This window comes from Microcaecilia unicolor, chromosome 13 (genome assembly GCF_901765095.1).
Source record: "Microcaecilia unicolor chromosome 13, aMicUni1.1, whole genome shotgun sequence".
Taxonomy (NCBI): Eukaryota; Metazoa; Chordata; class Amphibia; order Gymnophiona; family Siphonopidae; genus Microcaecilia; species Microcaecilia unicolor.
The window spans coordinates 24814809-24834816 of record NC_044043.1 but is presented as its reverse complement, the minus strand read 5'-3'; the positions used below and the strand labels follow the sequence as shown (position 1 = coordinate 24834816).

Here is a 20008-nt window from a genome sequence, read left to right as displayed (position 1 = left end):
AGCAGGCTGATTGTTCTCACTGATGGGTGACGTCCACGGCAGCCCCTCCAATCGGAAACTTCACTAGCAAAGGCCTTTGCTAGTCCTCGCGCGCCCATGCGCACCGTGCATGCGCGGCCATCTTCCCGCCCGAACCGGCTCGTGTTCGTCAGTCCCATATGTAGCAAGACAAAAACAAGGGAAGACACAACTCCAAAGGGGAGGTGGGCGGGTTTGTGAGAACAATCAGCCTGCTGTCCTCGGAGAATACCTTCTACAGGTATGTAGCATTCGCTTTCTCCGAGGACAAGCAGGCTGCTTGTTCTCACTGATGGGGTATCCCTAGCCCCCAGGCTCACTCAAAACAACAAACATGGTCAATTGGGCCTCACAACGGCGAGGACATAACTGAGATTGACCTAACAATTTTTCCAACTAACTGAGAGTGTAGCCTGGAACAGAATAAACATGGGCCTAGGGGGGTGGAGTTGGATTCTAAACCCCGAACAGATTCTGAAGCACTGACTGCCCGAACCGACTGTTGCGTCGGGTATCCTGCTGCAGGCAGTAATGAGATGTGAATGTGTGGACAGATGACCACGTCGCAGCTTTGCAAATCTCTTCAATAGTGGCTGACTTCAAGTGGGCCACTGACGCTGCCATGGCTCTAACATTATGAGCCGTGACATGACCCTCAAGAGCCAGCCCAGCCTGGGCGTAAGTGAAGGAAATGCAATCTGCTAGCCAATTGGATATGGTGCGTTTCCCCACAGCCAGTCCCCTCCTGTTGGAATCAAAAGAAACAAACAATTGGGCGGACTGTCTGTTGGGCTGTGTCCGCTCCAGATAGAAGGCCAATGCTCTCTTGCAGTCCAATGTGTGCAGCTGACGTTCAGCAGGGCAGGAATGAGGACGGGGAAAGAATGTTGGCAAGACAATTGACTGGTTCAGATGGAACTCTGACACAACCTTTGGCAAGAACTTAGGGTGAGTGCGGAGGACTACTCTGTTATGATGAAATTTGGTGTAAGGGGCCTGGGCTACCAGGGCCTGCAGCTCACTGACTCTACGAGCTGAAGTAACTGCCACCAAGAAAATGACCTTCCAGGTCAAGTACTTCAGATGGCAGGAGTTCAGTGGCTCAAAAGGAGGTTTCATCAGCTGGGTGAGAACGACACTGAGATCCCATGACACTGTAGGAGGTTTGACTGGGGGCTTTGACAAAAGCAAACCTCTCATGAAGCGAACAACTAAAGGCTGTCCTGAGATCGGTTTACCTTCCACACAGTAATGGTATGCACTGATTGCACTAAGGTGAACCCTTACAGAGTTGGTCTTGAGACCAGACTCAGACAAGTGCAGAAGGTATTCAAGCAGGGTCTGTGTAGGACAAGAGCGAGGATCTAGGGCCTTGCTGTCACACCAGACGGCAAACCTCCTCCATAGAAAGAAGTAACTCCTCTTAGTGGAATCTTTCCTGGAAGCAAGCAAGATGCGGGAGACACCCTCTGACAGACCCAAAGAGGCAAAGTCTACGCTCTCAACATCCAGGCCGTGAGAGCCAGAGACCGGAGGTTCGGATGCAGAAGCGCCCCTTCGTCCTGTGTGATGAGGGTCGGAAAACACTCCAATCTCCACGGTTCTTCGGAGGACAACTCCAGAAGAAGAGGGAACCAGATCTGACGCGGCCAAAAGGGAGCAATCAGAATCATGGTGCCTCGGTCTTGCTTGAGTTTCAACAAAGTCTTCCCGACCAGAGGTATGGGAGGATAAGCATACAGGAGACCCTCCCCCCAGTCCAGGAGGAAGGCATCCGATGCCAGTCTGCCGTTGGCCTGAAGCCTGGAACAGAACTGAGGGACCTTGTGGTTGGCTCGAGATGCAAAGAGATCTACCAAGAGGGTGCCCCACACCTGGAAGATCTGTCGCACTACTTGGGAGTTGAGCGACCACTCGTGAGGTTGCATAATCCTGCTCAGTCTGTCGGCCAGACTGTTGTTTACGCCTGCCAGGTATGTGGCTTGGAGCACCATGCCCTGACGGCGAGCCCAAAGCCACATGCTGACGGCTTCCTGACACAGGGGGCGAGATCTGGTGCCCCCCTGCTTGTTGATGTAATACATGGCAACCTGGTTGTCTGTCTGAATTTGGATAATTTGGTGGGACAACCGATCTCTGAAAGCCTTCAGAGCGTTCCAGACCGCTCGTAACTCCAGGAGATTGATCTGCAGATCGTGTTCCTGGAGGGACCAGCTTCCTTGGGTGTGAAGCCCATCGACATAAGCTCCCCACTCCCGGAGACACACATCCGTAGTCAGCACTTTTTGTGGCTGAGGAATTTGGAAAGGACGTCCCAGAGTCAAATTGGACCAAATCGTCCACCAATACAGGGATTTGAGAAAACTCGTGGACAGGTGGATCTCTGGGAGAACGGCCCGGAGACTCTCGTGCAGGGCGGCTGTGGAGAAAGACATTGAAGCCGATGCAGGTGTCGAAGTCAGAGTCTGTTCCGGCTGTGGAGGCTGTTCCGGGCTGTCCAAGGTGGAGCGCATCGACACCTCCTGAAGAGAGGGTGAGTGGTCCTCCCGGTGCCGATGCCTACTGGGTGCCGACTCCCTCGGCGACCCAGAGCTCTCGGTACCGACACGGGAAGGAGACCGGTGTCGATGCTTCTTTGACTTTTTCAAACGAAGCATGTCACCGGAGCTTCCCGGTACCGAAGAGGACGACGTAGAATCCAGCCGTCGCTTCCTCGGGGCCGAGGCCGAAGAAGGTCGGTCTTGGGGGGGGCTGTACCGCAGGAGCCCTCAGGATAGGGGGAGACCCACCCGAAGGCTCACCGCCACCAGCAGGGGAATGGACAGCCCTCACCTGCATTCCAGTCGAAGCACCACCGTCCGACGACATCAGCACTAGTGGAGGTCCCGGTACCACCGACGCAGCCTTCCAATGTCTCGGCCCCGACGATGCAGAGGGTCGATGCTTGAATGCAACCGATACAGTCGCGGCCGAGGACGGAGGTTTTGACGCTGTCGACGTCGACGCACTCGATACTCCCGGTGCCGCTGCCGACGAAGAGCCCGAGAACAAAACGTTCCACTGGGCCAATCTCGCTACCTGAGTCCTTTTCTGTAAAAGGGCGCAAAGACTACAGGCCTGCGGGCGGTGCCCAGCCCCCAGACACTGAAGACACGACGCGTGCCTATCAGTGAGCGAGATTACCCGGGCGCACTGGGTGCACTTCTTGAAGCCGCTGGGAGACTTCGATGACATGGGCGGAAAAATCACGCCGGCGAAATCAAAACTCGTAATTGCGGTAAGGCACCAAAAAGAGGGGGAGGAAAAACTAGACCCGAGGCCTCAAAAGGGCCTACCCCAAAAACGAAAGAAAACTTAACGGGGCCAAAAACTGGAAATACGGGAAGGGGAAAAAGACCGAAAGGCCCTTCTCCGAAATCCCTTTCTTTTTTTTTTTCTTTTTCTTAAAGCGAAAAGTCAAAAGACGCGCGAGGGTCAACTTAAGGGGCGCGAACGGCGCAAACACGACCGTACCGAGCGCGGACAAAAGAAGACCGACGAACACGAGCCGGTTCGGGCGGGAAGACGGCCGCGCATGCGCGGTGCGCATGGGCGCGCGAGGACTAGCAAAGGCCTTTGCTAGTGAAGTTTCCGATTGGAGGGGGCTGCCGTGGACGTCACCCATCAGTGAGAACAAGCAGCCTGCTTGTCCTCGGAGAATGAGTAATATGCTCCAGGTATATGAAATACGGATTGCTTTAGCTACGTTTTTTTTTTTTAATCTTTTTTTTGTGATTTTTATTTTTAGTATTTTTTTAAAAGATAAAGAGTACGCAGACTCCATCCATGTCCTGCATTTCTCCTCTCTTCCCTCCCCTCAATCCATGTCCAGTATTTCTCCTCTCTTCCCTCCTCTCCATGTGCATCTCCTTACTGACTTCCCTCCCCTCCATCCATCCATGACCAGCAATTTTCCTCTCTTCCCTGCCCTCCACTCCATCCATCCATGTCCAGCAACTCTCCATTCTCCCCTGCCCTCTTCTCCATCCATCCATGTCCAGTAATTTTCCTCTCTTCCCTGCCCTCCACTCCATCCATCCATGTCCAGTAATTTTCCTCTCTTCCCTGCCCTCCACTCCATCCATCCATGTCCAGCAACTCTCCATTCTCCCCTGCCCTCTTCTCCATCCATCCATGTCCAGCAACTCTCCTCTCTCCCCTGCCCTCCCCTGCTGTCCAGCGATCTCTTCTCTCCCATTGCCCTCCCCTCCCCTCCTGTCCAGTGATATCTTCTCCGAGTGTGTGTGTGAGAGACAGTGTGTGTGTGTGTGTGTGTGAGAGCGAGTATGCGTGAGAGACAGTGTGCGTGTGCGTGAAAGACAGTGCGTGCGTGTGTGTGAGTGTGTGAGAGTGAGAGAGAGAGAGAGAGAGAATTCAGAGGTACTCAAGCAGACTTTGAGGTAGGCATGAACAAAGGGGCAATGGTTTCTCCTGCAAAGTCTGCAAGGATATTAAAAATCTTACTTAAATGTGTAGTGACTAAATGCTGGTGTACAAAAATAAAAGAAAAGACAAGCCAAAAACAAATGAGGCAATCTCTTCCCCCCCCCCCCCCCCCCCCCAAAAAAAAAAAAAAAAGTGGCCTAACTTAAAAAGTATTGGTGTGAAATTAGTATAGGAGAGTCGGGCTCTAAACAGGCAATACTGACCTGGACGACACAGATGAGCATGCTGATCTTCCTCATCAGCACACACCCCCAGACACCAGGCATGATAGGCAAATGCAAACAGGTCTTCCTGCTTCCCTGGGCACATTGTGGCCCTGCTCAATCTTCTCAGCCACTCCTGACATTGCTTAAATGTGGAGAAGTGACATCTGCAGAAAAGGGCAAAGGAAACCACACACAAACCAACTTCAGAAGCTGGATAAGAAAAGGGATGTTATGATCCTACTGGTACAGGCAGCAACTGGGTCTCGCTCCTGACTGGTCATGTCAGGGACTGGACTGACGTCTGAGGCAGCTGACATCAGATGCCAGACCCTATTTAAGCCTACCTCTGCCTGCACAGGATGCTCTAACGTTATTTCCTTCAGCTGTGAGCTTACCTTGGTTCTGCATAGTCTGTGCATGTGGCACAGGGTGAATTCTCTTTTGTGTGGTTGCACTTTGACTCTGTAGCTGTTGTTCAGCTGTGTGTTGCTTCCCTGTGTGCTCTGCCTTCACCCTTTCCTGCTGTGTTCACTGGGTGAGTCCTTACTGGGTGAGTCTGTGGGAGCTTTCTTCCAGGTTTTCCTTTAACCCTTTACCTGCTGTATCTGTTATTTGGTTCTTGTGAGGACTGCTCCTCATCTAAGCTGTGTAGCTTGAGCAGTTTCTCTGTGTAGTCTGCCTTAACCCTTTACCTGCTGTATCTGTTTGGCTCTTGTGAGGACAGCCCTGTACTGTTTCTCTGTGGGTGTGGTTCCTGATTGAACCTGTGTGAACAACTTTTCTGAAGTTTGAATCTGAGTGGCTGTGTGGCACAGCCTTGCTTCTTTCTGTGGCTCCCCTTTACCCTACACTTGCTGTAGCTCTTGTTTGGATCCTGTGAAGGCTTCTCGTTCGTTTAAGCTGTGTGGCACAGCTTGAGCTGCCTCTCTACGTGGGTTCCCTTATTCTAGTTGTTGTTAGTATCTGTGTGTTTGGTCTCGTGACCTTTTGCTGGTGACTGTGTGTGGCGCAGTGTTCGCGCCTCTGTGCCAGTCCCTTCCGAGACATACCTCTGTTCTTTTTCCCCTTCCCTTTTGTGTGTTTGCGTTCCAGTTCGGCCTTGTGGCCCATATGTTTGGGCTCTGTGCATGTGGGTTCAAGTTCGGCCTTGAGGCCCGTACAAGTGGTCTATTTCCCTTTCTGGTGGTGTTCACTGGTCTCCCTGAGTGTGCTGGGCTTCGTAGCCTGTTGTCTCTGTATAGCGTAAGCTTGGTCTGCCCTAGGCCCGAGGGCTCACGATCAAACCTAAAGCTGACCATTTAGCTCCATATCTAAAAGAAAACTGAACCAGTTCTGGTTTTAGTCCATGAACAGGGATATTACTTCTGATTTATTTTTTCTCCAAAAGAAAAATGCAGGACTGCAATTCCCTATATGTAATGAGGACTGGCTATTACTCATTTCCATAAGATATAGTCTTCCTGCACCCAGAGAAATTCATTCCCTGCATTTCCCTTCCATTGCTCTTTATATGCACCCTCTACAATTACACATAAGTCTTCATCCTCTCCCAGTTAGACTACATACAGCTATACAACTAAATTCTTTATTTAAGCAAGGCAAAACTGATTTTAAAACACACACAAAGAGAAATAGGGTTGTCAAAAAAACATCAGTCATTTCACTCCCCACTTCTGCATAATTTGTACTCTAAAATGTGCATATTAACCTTTCCTCTTCCACCAGTACTAACATGCAACACACATACCTGATGACCTTTGAGTCTTTACAGATAATTTGAAGCTGAAACATGTCCCTGCTCTCTACTGCCTCAATTATTCTTAAAGGCACCTGTGGAAAGAACAGGGGGTAACTAGGTTATCACCATTTGCATGGAGGAGTAAAGTCACACTTAACAAGCAGTCATTAATTGAAATGTCAAAATTTGTATAATGTCACTTCTACCACAAAATACAAATACTTAGTAACCAATCGAATATAGATTTTGCAAACAGCCATTAGCTAAAGTATCTTAAAAACTATTATTATTATTAGCATTTGTATACCGCGACCAGATGCACGCAGCGCTGAACACCTGATACAAAGAGACAGTCCCTGCTCAAAAGAGCTTACAATCTAAATAATACAGACAGACAAGGCAGTTACAGGTGAGGGAAGTAATGGGTGAGAAAGGAGGAAGGGACAAGGGGAAGGCAATTGTGGCTAGGAGCCAAAAGCAGCAGTGAAAAGGTGGGTTTTCAGGATAGATTTGAAAACAGGTACAGATGGAGCTAGACGTATAGGTCCAGGAAGTCTATTCCAGACATAAGGTGCCGCGAGAGAAAAGGAGCGAAGCCTGAAATTAGCACTGGAGGAGAAGGAGGACAACAAGAGAGATTTGTCCAGTGAGTGGAGTTCACAGGTAATGGGGGGGGCTGCAGAGTGGATGCATTTAAAGGTCCGTACGAGAAGTTTAAACTGAATGCGGAAGCGGACAGGGAGCCAGTGAAGTGACTTGAGGAGCGGGCTAGTGTGGGTATAACGATTCTGGTGGAAAACAAGTCGTGCTGCAGAATTTTGGACAGATTGGAGAGGAGAGAGATGGCTAAGCGGAAGACCAGTGAGAAGTAAATTGCAATATTCCAAGCGAGAGGCGACAAGGGTATGGATAAGGGTTCTGGCAGCGTATTCAGAAAGGAAGGGGTGAATTTTGCTAATATTGTAGATAAAGAAGCGACAGGTTTTGGCGATCTGTTGAATATGGGCAGAGAAGGAGAGAGAGGAATCAAAGATGACTCCAAGGTTACGTCATCAAAGATGACTCCAAGGTTACGTCATAGATGCCACAAGATTCAAAAAGTCATAGCCAATTAAACTCATCCAAGTAGTAGGAAAAAACTAAAACAAAACCATGCTTTCGCACTGTGCAATTTATTCACATATCAGACTTCAGATAAAGCCAACAAATCTAAATATGCTACAATAATAAAGTTATTAACAGTCATGAAGTCATGAGTGCCATGGAATGAAAAAACGTCATGTCACAGAACACGCAAACTAACCAATGAGACTTACCTCAAGAAAAGTAAAACAAATAATATCACACTGCGCATTAACACTAGATTATTAATTTTCTAATGGAACCATCATTCCTTGATTATACCTAAAGACATCATAAATCAAACCCATTATATTATTTCACGTATTGTGTGTGATCAAAAAAATTAACCCAACACTATTCCGATACTTTGCGGGCAGCTCCAGAACTGGGCGTCACAAGTTAGACTTCTAGAAGCATCAAGCTGAGTGCTAAATCTGTAACGGTATCTGGTCACTTACGAGTCCATTAAAGAATGGTACCTTGTAGCTGGTAAATAAGACATTAAATAGCAAATACAATTTTAGCTTGACTGTGCACCTTATCAAATTGCTCAAGGCACGGTGCAATATGAAATCTGAATACAATTAATATCTCTCTATATAAAATGCACCACCAACGTTCTGAAGCCTCACTTTTCCAACGTTCTAAATGTGAGGCGCCAGAGATCAATTTTTCATCCATGACTGTCTGCCCCGCCCACACGTCAAACGTGATGACCTCGTGGGCGGAGCAATGACACTCACAGACCGTGTCGCACGTCTGATTGGCTGAGTTGGGTGAAGCCAAGGATGACGTCGCCAGCACAGCTGCTCCACAAAAAACCAAGGAAAGGGGGAGGAGTAGGGAAACACGCATAGCGTGTTTCCCTACTCCTCCCCCTGCCTAGGAATTCATGCAACTCAGCACCCCCCCCTTCCGATACAAACACAAAACAAAACTCCCCCCCACAATGCATCTCATTTTACAACTACAGGCAACGCGCAAACACGAAGATCAGCCTCCTTTCCTTTCCAGGGTCACAGTTCAAATTCCTCAACTCCACCCATGGATCTCATTTCTCATCTACAGGCAACGCACGAGCAGGAAGATCCGCCTCCTTTCCATCCCAGTGTCAGAGTTCAAATTCCTACAGCTCACCCACAACCCCCCCTTCCGATACCACAACTACTACTTATCATTTCTAGATTTTGCAGCCAATCAGCGATGGTCTTATTGTTGGTGCTCCTGCGCTTGGGGCTGACTACTACTCTGTGCTCTGAAGAATTGTTTTCGCCAGGCAGGGTTACAAATGACACAGCTTCCCTGTAGCAGATTGGGAAACGCTTAACATGATCCTAAAAGATGCAACTCCTCCTCCCCGCTTCCAACAGCAAGCAAACCAGCCAAGCAAACTCGCTCCTGAAGTGTTAACGTTGATGTGGCAATAAAAGGGTTACGGGCTGCAGTCGCTGACATGGTACCATTGTGCTTCTGAGGGGGACACTGGACAGAAAACACAGATTTCTTTTACATTCAATGTGTATTTCCCATGTTAACATGAAAAATACTGAGGGTTTGGTTGGATTTTTAGTTTTCCACTTCAAATTCGCTTTGCTGCGGTTCTGCTTCCTTGGGAAGTACTGTGCATGGTAAAGCACTTTCAACACTGCTTTTGCACTTAACCTGCAGTTCACAAAACAACATTTTTGAAAGCTTTCTTGCCTTTTACCATATGCTTACAAACATTTAATTACTTGAAAGGAGTATTGACAATTCTTTTCCAAGCATTTCATTCCTGAAATACCTCAGTCAGTAATCACTTTTCTTCACACACACTCACTATCGGTCTCACACAGTCTGTCTCTCTGTCTTACTCACACAAACACTCTGTCACAGTGACCGCCCCTGTGGTCCACACACACACACACTCTCTCTCTGTATCTCTCTGTCACACAAACACACACACACACACTCTTTCAATCCCTCTGTCTCACTCTCACACACTCACTGTATGATTCACACAGTCTGTCTCTCTGTCTTACACACACTCACAGTCTCTATCACACACACACACACTTTCAAACCCTCTGTCTCACTTTCACACACACTCACTGTATGATTCACACAGTCTGTCTCTCTGTCTTACACACACTCTCACTCACACAAACACTCTGTCACAATGACCGCCTCTGTGGTCCTGCACACACACTCTCACATCAGATGGAAGGAGAGCAAGGGAAGGAGGGGGTCATGGAACTCAGTTCCACACACACACTCTCTGTATCTCTCTGTCACACAAACACACAGTCTCTATCACACAGACACACTCTTTCAATCCCTCTGTATCACTCTCACACACACACACTCTCGGACTCATACAGTCTGTCTCTCTGTCTTACACACACTCTCACACACACAAACACTCTGTCAAAAAGGACCGCCCCTGTGGTCCTACACAGGGCCACCTCCTTCCTCATTATACACCCTTCACTATTACTCCATCTCATTACAATACTTTAATATTAAATATTTGGTTAACAAAAAACAACTAATCAATATAACCTTGCTAGCGCCCGTTTCATTTGTGTCAGAAACGGGCCTTTTTTACTAGTAGTTAAATAATCATCAGCCAAAATCCACCCACCCAATTCTTCCTTTGCCTTTTGGTGACTAAATTGATAACCAACCCTAAATTCCTTTCATAATATAGAAATCTTCAAATCCTAATATTGGACCTGATTTTATTACAGGACACCTTGAATCAACATCTGTAGTGCACACTGCAGACACACTTACCAAGTTTCACTTACCAGCTTCTTGCTGTCCAAATACATTGGTGCAACTAAAGTTTTGTTTGGAAAGATGATGTGGGGGGGCTAATTGACTGATAATTTATGTTTCGTGACTTTCAGCATCTTTACTTCTACATTATTTGGGATTTGACATCTGGTACCAACCAAAAGTTTGTGTGTTTTTGTATATAACTTTAAAATTTCACCAGTCAATGATGTAAATATTTGGGATGCTGGGGTTAGGGTTCCTATACACAATATGCTATAATTCAAATGTTTGGAGCTTGTGCAGAGCTGGTAACATGCTTTTGAGACTGGACTGATGGGGTTTTACAGAAAGATCTGCTGAGGCAAGGGGAGTGTGTGTTGAGGATAATTCTCTGCATGGACACGTTAAAGTTAATACAATATTATGTGAGCGATACATGCGGCAGCTGTTTAGTCCACTCTAGGGTCCTAGCGTATTTCTCACACCGGAATTGGCAATCGCCATCACGGTACTATGTAAGCCACATTGAGCCTGCAAATAGGTGGGAAAATGTGGGATACAAATGCAACAAATAAATAAATAAATTCAGAATATTCTAGCATAAATTTGCTTCACGGGTAAACAAACAGAATGGCACGTTTCCCAAAATGTTACTTTTTTTTTTTTTTTTTTTTTTTAAATCAGTGATCGAGTAAGACCAGACATGCTGTGCTCCAAACTTGATAAGATTCAGCTAAATAGTGCATCCTAAGGCATGACTCAAAACCTGCTATGTAATCTCACGCATTGTGTTTGATGAAAAAACTTACCCAATGCTTATTCAGAAAATCCAAGCATGACATTACTTTGCGAGTAAACAAACAGAATGGCACGTATTCCACAATGTTCAATTTTTAAAAAAGGTTAACATGTACTGGTCAGCCCTGGAGCTAAAAGAAGTTAGCCCTAATCCAAAAGGACCAAAGAGAGTCAACAAACCCCTGGGATTTTCAACATGACCAACTGCCGTTCCCTGAAGGTTAAGCCCCTAGGTTCTGGCAGCCAGCGGGACTAGTTCACAGCCAGGAAATGTCGGTGTCCAGAGGCAGGCAGCTCAGGACAGGGGTAGGCCACAGACAGAATGGTCGGGAGCCAGCTTGGGTTAAGACAAACAGCAGGCCGCGTAGTCAGAAGCAAGCTCTGGTCAAGGCAGGCAGCAGACAGCGTGGTCAGAATTCAGCAAAGGTAAGGACAGGCAGCGTGGTCAGAAGTCAGCTCTGGTCTAGGCGGGCAGCGGACAACGTGGTCAGGAGTCAGCTCTGGTCTAGGCGGGCAGCGGACAACGTGGTCAGGAGTCAGCTCTGGTCTAGGCGGGCAGCGGACAACGTGGTCAGGAGTCAGCTCTGGTCTAGGCGGGCAGCGGACAGCGTGGTCAGAAGTCAGCTCTGGTCTAGGCGGGCAGCATGGTCAGAAGTCAGCTCTGGTCTAGGCAGGCAACAGACAGGGTGGACCGACGTCAACTCGGGTCAAGGCAGCGAGCATGCGGCGTGGTCAGAAGTAGGCTCTGGTCAAAGCAGGCAGTGGGGAGCATGGTCAGAAGTCAGCTCTGGTCTAGGCAGGCAGTGGACAGCATAGAGGTCAGCAGAGGCCAAGGCAAGCAAAAGAGCACTAACAGAAGCAGCAAAGGCTGTTGCTGAAGCCCCGAGGAAGCCTTGGAGCCGGAAGAAAAAAAGGAAGAGCACACAGTAGACGTCACAGCGGGCCGACGCTGTCAAAGAACTCGGGGGCAGAGCCCCCCCCCCCCCCCCCCAGCACTATGGAGATGTGCATGTGGAAGATATGCCATGATGTCCCTCGCCAGAGCACGCTACCTGGAGCAAAGACCCCACGCCTCCATCCACTGGGCACCCTCCCAAAGGGCCCCCAGATATGAGGGCGCGTCCTTAAGACCCTCTTCAAAGCCTGGGGTCTAGGTTCCTCAGGAAATGTATGTGAAACTCACAAAGCAAGATAGGAGCATGAATCAGATTAGCTGGTTCCCATGAATTGTCCTCGGTCCATAGTCTTTCCAGGCAATCAAATAATACAGACATTTTTTCCTCCGTTTCAAGTCTAGTATCTCTTCAACTTCACATTCTGGATCAGGATCTGGTACTGGACACTAGGCGCTGGTCATTCAGGGTGCTTAGAGGTGTTGGTCCTGTCTACAGGATTACTTACAGCCCCACCAGGGTGATGATGACATTTTAGGAGGCCTCCCTCCTCCAAAACAGCACAGAGGCTGCCAGATTGGTATGACTTCTCTACAACGTCCCTGTAGGCCTCCTCTATGTACCTCTCTGTCTCCCTCGGCTCCTACAAATCTGCTACTCTAGCCTCAAGAGAACGGACTCATTCTCTGAGAGCTAGGAGCTCTTTGCATCAGGTACACACATATATTTCACCAAAAGGGAGATAAAGGAATGCTACATACCTGTAGAAGGTATTCTCCGAGGACAGCAGGCTGATTGTTCTCACTGATGGGTGACGTCCACGGCAGCCCCCTCCAACCGGAAACTTCACTAGCAAAAGCCTTTGCTAGTCCTCACGTGCCCATGCGCAGCCGTCTTCCCGCCCGAACCGGCTCGTGTTCGTCAGTCCCGTATGTAGCAAGACAAAGACAAGGGAAGACACAACTCCAAAGGGGAGGCGGGCGGGTTTGTGAGAACAATCAGCCTGCTGTCCTCAGAGAATACCTTCTACAGGTATGTAGCATTCGCTTTCTCCGAGGACAAGCAGGCTGCTTGTTCTCACTGATGGGGTATCCCTAGCCCCCAGGCTCACTCAAAACAACAAACATGGTCAATTGGGCCTCACAACGGCGAGGACATAACTGAGATTGACCTAAAAACTTATCCAACTAACAGAGAGTGTAAACTGGAACAGAATAAAACATGGGCCTAGGGGTTGGAGTTGGATTCTAAACCCTGAACAGATTCTGAAGCACTGACTGCGCGTCGCGTCGGGTATCCTGCTGCAGGCAGTAATGAGATGTGAATGTGTGGACAGATGACCACGTCGCAGCTTTGCAGATCTCTTCAATAGTGGCTGACTTCAAGTGGGCCACTGACGCAGCCATGGCTCTGACATTGTGAGCCGTGACATGACCCTCAAGAGCCAGCCCAGCCTGGGCGTAAGTGAAGGAAATGCAATCTGCTAGCCAATTGGATATGGTGCGTTTCCCCACAGCCACTCCCCTCCTGTTGGGATCAAAAGAAACAAACAATTGGGCGGACTGTCTGTTGGGCTGTGTCCGCTCCAGATAGAAGGCCAATGCTCTTTTGCAGTCCAATGTGTGCAGCTGACGTTCAGCAGGGCAGGAATGAGGACGGGGAAAGAATGTTGGCAAGACAATTGACTGGTTCAGATGGAACTCCGACACTACCTTTGGCAAGAACTTAGGGTGAGTGCGGAGGACTACTCTGTTATGATGAAATTTGGTGTAAGGGGCCTGGGCTACCAGGGCCTGAAGCTCACTGACTCTACGAGCTGAAGTAACTGCCACCAAGAAAATGACCTTCCAGGTCAAGTACTTCAGATGGCAGGAGTTCAGTGGCTCAAAAGGAGGTTTCATCAGCTGGGTGAGAACGACATTGAGATCCCATGACACTGTAGGAAGTTTGACGGGGGGCTTTGACAAAAGCAAACCTCTCATGAAGCGAACAACTAAAGGCTGTCCTGAGATCGGCTTACCTTCCACATGGTAATGGTATGCACTGATTGCGCTAAGGTGAACTCTTACAGAGTTGGTCTTGAGACCAGACTCAGACAAGTGCAGAAGGTATTCAAGCAGGGTCTGTGTAGGACAGGAGCGAGGATCTAAGGCCTTGCTGTCACACCAGACGGTAAACCTCCTCCATAAAAACAAGTAAGGTAAAATTATGTATCATACCTGATAATTTTCTTTCCATTAATCATAGCTGATCAATGCATAGACTGGTGGGTTGTGTCCATCTACCAGCAGGTGGAGATAGAGAGCAAAGCTTTTGCCTCCCTATATGTGGTCATGTGCTGCCAGAAACTCCTCAGTATGTCGATATCAAAGCTCCATCCGCAGGACTCAGCACTTAGAGAATTACACCCACAAAGGGACACTCCGCCCAGCTCACCACCGCCGAAACGGGGGAAGGGAATTAACCCAGCTCATCCCCTCACAAGTGGGGGAGGGGAATCCGTCCAGCTCATCCCCGCTGAGTGGGGGAGGGACACCACTCCGCCGATGCGGGGGGATCTGGCTTATCCTGCAACCGCAACCGCGGGAGGAGCTGACTGACCCTAACACCGCCGAAGCGGAAGGGGTACAAAGCTGCCCTACAGCCGCACGAAGCGGGAGGGAGCGCCAGCAGAATTTAGGTCTCAATCCAGCCCCGTAAAACGGAGGGGAGAGGAATGCAGCAGCTCACTGTAACACAAACTCGTCTCAACTCTTGAAGAATCCAATTGAAAAAACTTGAACACGAAGTCCTCCTGAACAGGAACTGAAGACTAAACTTGAACCTGAAATGCAACCAGAATATAAACAGTACAGATATCTGGGAGGGGCTATGGATTGATCAGCTATGATTAATGGAAAGAAAATTATCAGGTATGATACATAATTTTACCTTCCATATCATCATGCTGATCAATCCATAGACTGGTGGGATGTACCGAAGCAGTACTCACCCAGGGCGGGACAATGACATCCCTGACCGCAACACTGAAGCTCCAAACCGGGCCTCCGCCCGAGCAGCCACAGTCAAGAGGGGTATGGGCCGATGCCCAAGTTGCCGCCTTGCAAATCTCTTCCAAGGAGACGGACCCGGCCTCTGCCATCGAGGCCGCCTGAGCTCTAGTGGAGTGAGCCTTCAGCCGGATAGGCGGCACCTTCCCCGCAGCCACATAAGCCGCTGCAATGGCTTCCTTGACCCATCTTGCCACTGTAGGCTTAGCAGCCTGCAGACCCTTACGAGGACCTGCAAACAGGACAAATAGATGATCCGACTTCCGGAAATCATTGGTCACTTCCAAGTATCTGATGATGACTCGTCTCACATCTAGATATTTGAGAGCAGAGTACTCCTCTGGGTAGTCCTCCCTACGAAAAGGATGGGAGACAGAGCTGCTGATTCACATGGAAGCGAGAAACAATCTTGGGCAGGAAGGAAGGCACTGTGCGAATAGACACTCCTGCCTCAGTGAACTGCAGAAAAGGCTCTCGACATGATAGGGCCTGGAGCTCGGAAACTCTTCTGGCTAAAGTGATAGCCACCAAAAAGACTGCTTTCAACGTCAGGTCTTTCAGAGATGCCCTCGACAAGGGTTCAAAAGGCGGCTTCTGCAAGGCTCTTAGCACCAGGTTGAGATTCCACGCAGGCACCACTGAGTGCAGAGGAGGGCGCAGGTGATTAACTCCCTTGAGAAAACGTACCACATCTGGCTGCGAAGCCAGGGAAGCACCCTTCAGGCGGCCCCTGAAGCAAGCCAGAGCTGCTACCTGGACTTTAAGGGAACTGAGTGACAGGCCTTTCTCCAGACCTTCTTGCAGAAACGCCAACACTGAAGAGATTGGAGCAGTGAAGGGAGAAAGTGAGCCTGCTTCACACCACGCTGCAAAAGTACGCCAAACCCTGGCGTAAGCAGTAGAAGTAGAGCGTTTCCTCGCTCTCAGCATAGTGGCGATGACCTTGTCTGAGAAGCCCTTCTTCCTCAGACGCTGCCGCTCAATAGCCAGGCCGTAAGACCAAAGGGGGAGGGATCCTCCATCACCACGGGACCCTGATGCAACAGGCCCTGCTCCACTGGCAGTCGCAGAGGGTCGTCCACTGAGAGCCTGATCAAGTCCGCATACCAGGGACGTCTGGGCCAGTCCGGACCCACCAAGATTATCCGGCCCGGATGCTTTGCCAACCGGTCTAGTACCCTGCCCTACATGGGCCAGGGCGGGAACACAAAGAAGCTCCTGTGTCGGCCACTGTTGGAGAAGAGCATCTACTCCCAGAGATCGAGGGTCCCGTCCTCTGCTGAAAAAGCGCGGCACTTGGCAATTGGCCGATGACGCCATCAGATCTAGGCTTGGCTGGCCCCAGCACTTCGTGATGTCCAAGAACGCCTGAGCCGATAACTGCCACTCTCCGGGATCCAAGGTATGGCGACTGAGAAAGTCCGCCTTGACATTCATGACTCCGGCAATGTGGGCCGCTGACAGCTGTTCCAGGTTCGCTTCCGCCCACTGGCATAGATTCATGGCCTCCTTGGCTAGAGGGGCGCTCTTGGTACCTCCCTGGCGATTGACATAGGCCACAGCCGTGGCATTGTCCGACAGGACCCGTACTGGCTTCAACGCCAGTACCGGGAGGAACTCCAAAAGCGCCAACCGAATGGCTCTGAGTTCCAGGAGGTTGATAGACCACTTTGCCTCTGCAGGAGACCAGAGCCCCTGCGCTGTCCTTCCCAAGCAGTGGGCTCCCCAGCCCGTCAAAGAGGCGTCCGTCGTGACGACAATCCACTCCGGGGTCACAAGAGGCATTCCTGCAGACAACTTGTCTGTCTTCAGCCACCAGCTCAGCGTCTTGCGCACTGCTGGGTCCAAGGGAAGGCGCACAGCATAATCCTCCGACACTGGAGTCCAGCGCTGCAGCAGAGAGTGTTGTAGTGGTCTCATATGAGCCCTGGCCCAGGGCACTACTTCCATCGTGGCCGTCATAGAGCCCAACAGCTGCACATAGTCCCAAGCCCGAAGAGGAGAGGCTACTAGGAACTGGTCCACCTGAGCCTGAAGCTTGACAATCCGATTGTCTGGCAGGAACACTCTGCCCACTTGGGTGTCAAATCGAACTCCAAGATACTCCAGGGACTGAGTCGGGCGCAGCTGGCTTTTCTCCCAGTTGATGATCCACCCCAGGGAGCTCAAAAGAGCAATCACCCGGTCCACAGCTTTGCCGCACTCTGCATAAGAGGAGGCTCGGATCAACCAGTCGTTCAGATAGGAAGGCCGCGATGACCACCATTACTTTGGAGAAGGTCCGCGGAGCAGTAGCCAACCCGAACGGGAGGGCTCTGAACTGGAAGTGTCGGCCCAGGACTGCAAAACGCAGAAAGCGTTGATGAGGAGGCCAGATGGGAATATGCAAATACGCTTCCTTGATGTCCAAGGATGCCAGGAACTCCCCTGCCTTCACTGCCGCTATAACAGAGCGGAGAGTCTCCATGCGAAAGTGCCAAACTTTCAAGGCCCGATTGACCCCTTTGAGGTCGAGGATAGGCCGGACAGAACCTCCTTTCTTTGGTACCACAAAGTAAATGGAGTAACGTCCCTTGCCAAGCTGATTTTCTGGCACCGGAACAACCGCACCCAGGCGGATCAGATTGTCCAAAGTCTGCTGCACTGCCACAGCTTTGACCGGAGACTTGCAGGGAGAGAGTACAAACCTGTCTCTTAAGGGTCGGCAGAACTCTAACTTGTAGCCGTCTCTGATGACTTCCAGCACCCAAGCGTCTGAAGTTACCCTGGTCCACTCGCCCAGAAACGAGGACAGGCGTCCTCCAATCTGCACTGGGCCATGGACCAGGGCCCCGTCATTGGGTACGAGACCCTGGGGGAGGACCGGAGGGCGCACCTCCGGGACGACGGTCTCTGCGAAAGGAATGCTGCTTGGGGGAGAAGTTCCTTTTGAAGGAAGAGGGGGCAGAGGAGCCTGACTTGCCCGGGCGGTACCGACGGGCTTCCTGAAACCGTCCTCTGGAGTTACAGGGGCGAGCACTGGCCCGAGCCCTGACCACTGGTAACCTCTTGCCCTTAGACGTGCCGAGATCGGTCACAATTTTGTCCAGCTCGACCCCAAAGAGCAGCTTGCCTTTAAAAGGCAACTTAGCCAGGCGGGACTTAGAGGCGTGGTCAGCAGACCAATGCTTCAGCCAAAGCCACCGCCGCGCAGAGACTGTCTGAGCCATACCTTTAGCCGAGGCTCTCAAGACATCATACAGCAAGTCTGCCAAATAAGCCAAGCCCGATTCCAGGGCCGGCCAATCAGCCCTCAAGGAAGGATCCGAGGGGGAAGCCCGCTGCACAATCGTCAGGCACGCCCTGGCCACATAGGAACTGCAAACTGAGGCCTGCAAACTTAAGGCAGCCGCCTCAAAGGACGACCTTAAGGCCGCCTCCAATCTTCTGTCTTGGGCGTCCTTTAGGGCCGTGCCACCTTCCACCAGCAACGCCATTTTCTTAGTCACCGCAGTGATTAAAGAATCCACGGTAGGCCAAAGAAAGGCCTCCCGTTCACTTTCAGGCAAAGGATAGAGGCGGGACATAGCCCTAGCCACTTTGAGGCTCGCTTCCGGGACATCCCATTGAGCCGAAATCAAGGTGTGCATAGCATCATGCACGTGGAAGGTTCTAGGCGGGCGCTTCGTCCCCAGCATAATGGCGGAGCCAACAGGGGCTGAGGGAGAGACGTCCTCTGGAGAGGGAATCTTCAAAATGCTCATGGCCTGCACTAACAGGTTGGGCAAGTCCTCTGAGCGAAAAATCCGCGCTGCAGAGGGGTCATCCGCTCCATCCGAGCGGGAATCCGTCTCCTCCAAGAAATCCCCAAAGGACCGTTGGGAGAACCCAGATACGCTGCCCTCATCTACATCAGAGGAGACAGAGTCCTCTAAGGCCTGGAAATCCACCTGAGGGCGTTTACTTCCGGGGGCCTCAACCCCTTTATCGGACAAGGGAGCCGGGGCAGCGTTTTGCATAAGGAAGGCCTGATGCAGCAGCAAAATGAACTCGGGGGAGAAACCCCCCAGACTGTGCACTTCAGCAGCCTGGGCCACAGCCCTAGACGCACTATCAACCGGCGCTCGCAAGAGCAGGGGGAGAAACATGCTGCGCATCCAAAATGGCGTCCGGCGCGACACTCCGCGAAGGAGCCGCGCGGGAAGAACGGCGCTTAACTTTGGCCGCTTTTTTGCCATTGCCCAAATCAAGGGCGGCCATAGAATTAACGTCTCCCACCTCAAGGGCGGCCCAAGAAGAAGCCGTCCGAGCAGAGTGGCCGGCCAAGATGGCGGAGGCGAGCAGCGGGGGTTGGGCGTTTATGGCGGGAAAAACCACCGCACCAGAGGAAGAACCGGGACACTGACCGACCTCCAAACTGACACCCAACAAGGGCGAATCAGACTTTAAGACCCCCGCATCCCCGCTAGAAGCGCACACGCGGTCCGGGGAACGATTCTTTGCGCCCTCGCCCTCCGACGCCATAGGCCACGTGGAGACCGATCGGGGAACCCCCTGCCCACTACAAAAAGGTAAAAATTACCTGCTTCTCGCTCCGAGCTGTAACGAACTGGTGTCCCAGTGAGTAGCTGCAATGAACGTTGAAATAAACGTTGAAATAAACGCCCTTAAGGACGTCCAAAATTTTTTTTTTTCAACGGAGCCAGCGGGAGGGGGGAGAAACAGAGGGACCTGGCACCACCAGGTTTGCACTTGCTCAAGAAGAGCCCTCAACCCCAGGTACTCAACAAAACCTAAAAATTACGCTTGGAGACCTAGCCAGAGCTGCTGCTGTGTGTGACCACCACCTGCTGAGATAGAGAACATACTGAGGAGTTTCCGGCAGCACATGACCACATATAGGGAGGCAAAAGCTTTGCTCTCTATCTCCACCTGCTGGTAGATGGACACAACCCACCA

At 50.6% G+C, this 20008-nt stretch overlaps 1 protein-coding gene across 3 annotated transcripts in view; it reads right to left on the bottom strand.

Annotated features, from left to right (window-relative positions):
- Positions 1-20008, bottom strand: part of MTMR4 (myotubularin related protein 4) — a 314547-nt gene that overhangs the window by 184671 nt on the left and 109868 nt on the right. For all 3 annotated transcript variants that reach the window (XM_030222077.1, XM_030222079.1, XM_030222076.1), the window contains 2 exons: positions 6457-6539; positions 4707-4873 (listed from right to left, as the gene is read on the bottom strand). In XM_030222077.1, coding sequence (XP_030077937.1) covers positions 4707-4873; positions 6457-6539 — 250 coding nt within the window. The remainder of the gene's footprint in view (positions 1-4706; positions 4874-6456; positions 6540-20008) is intronic.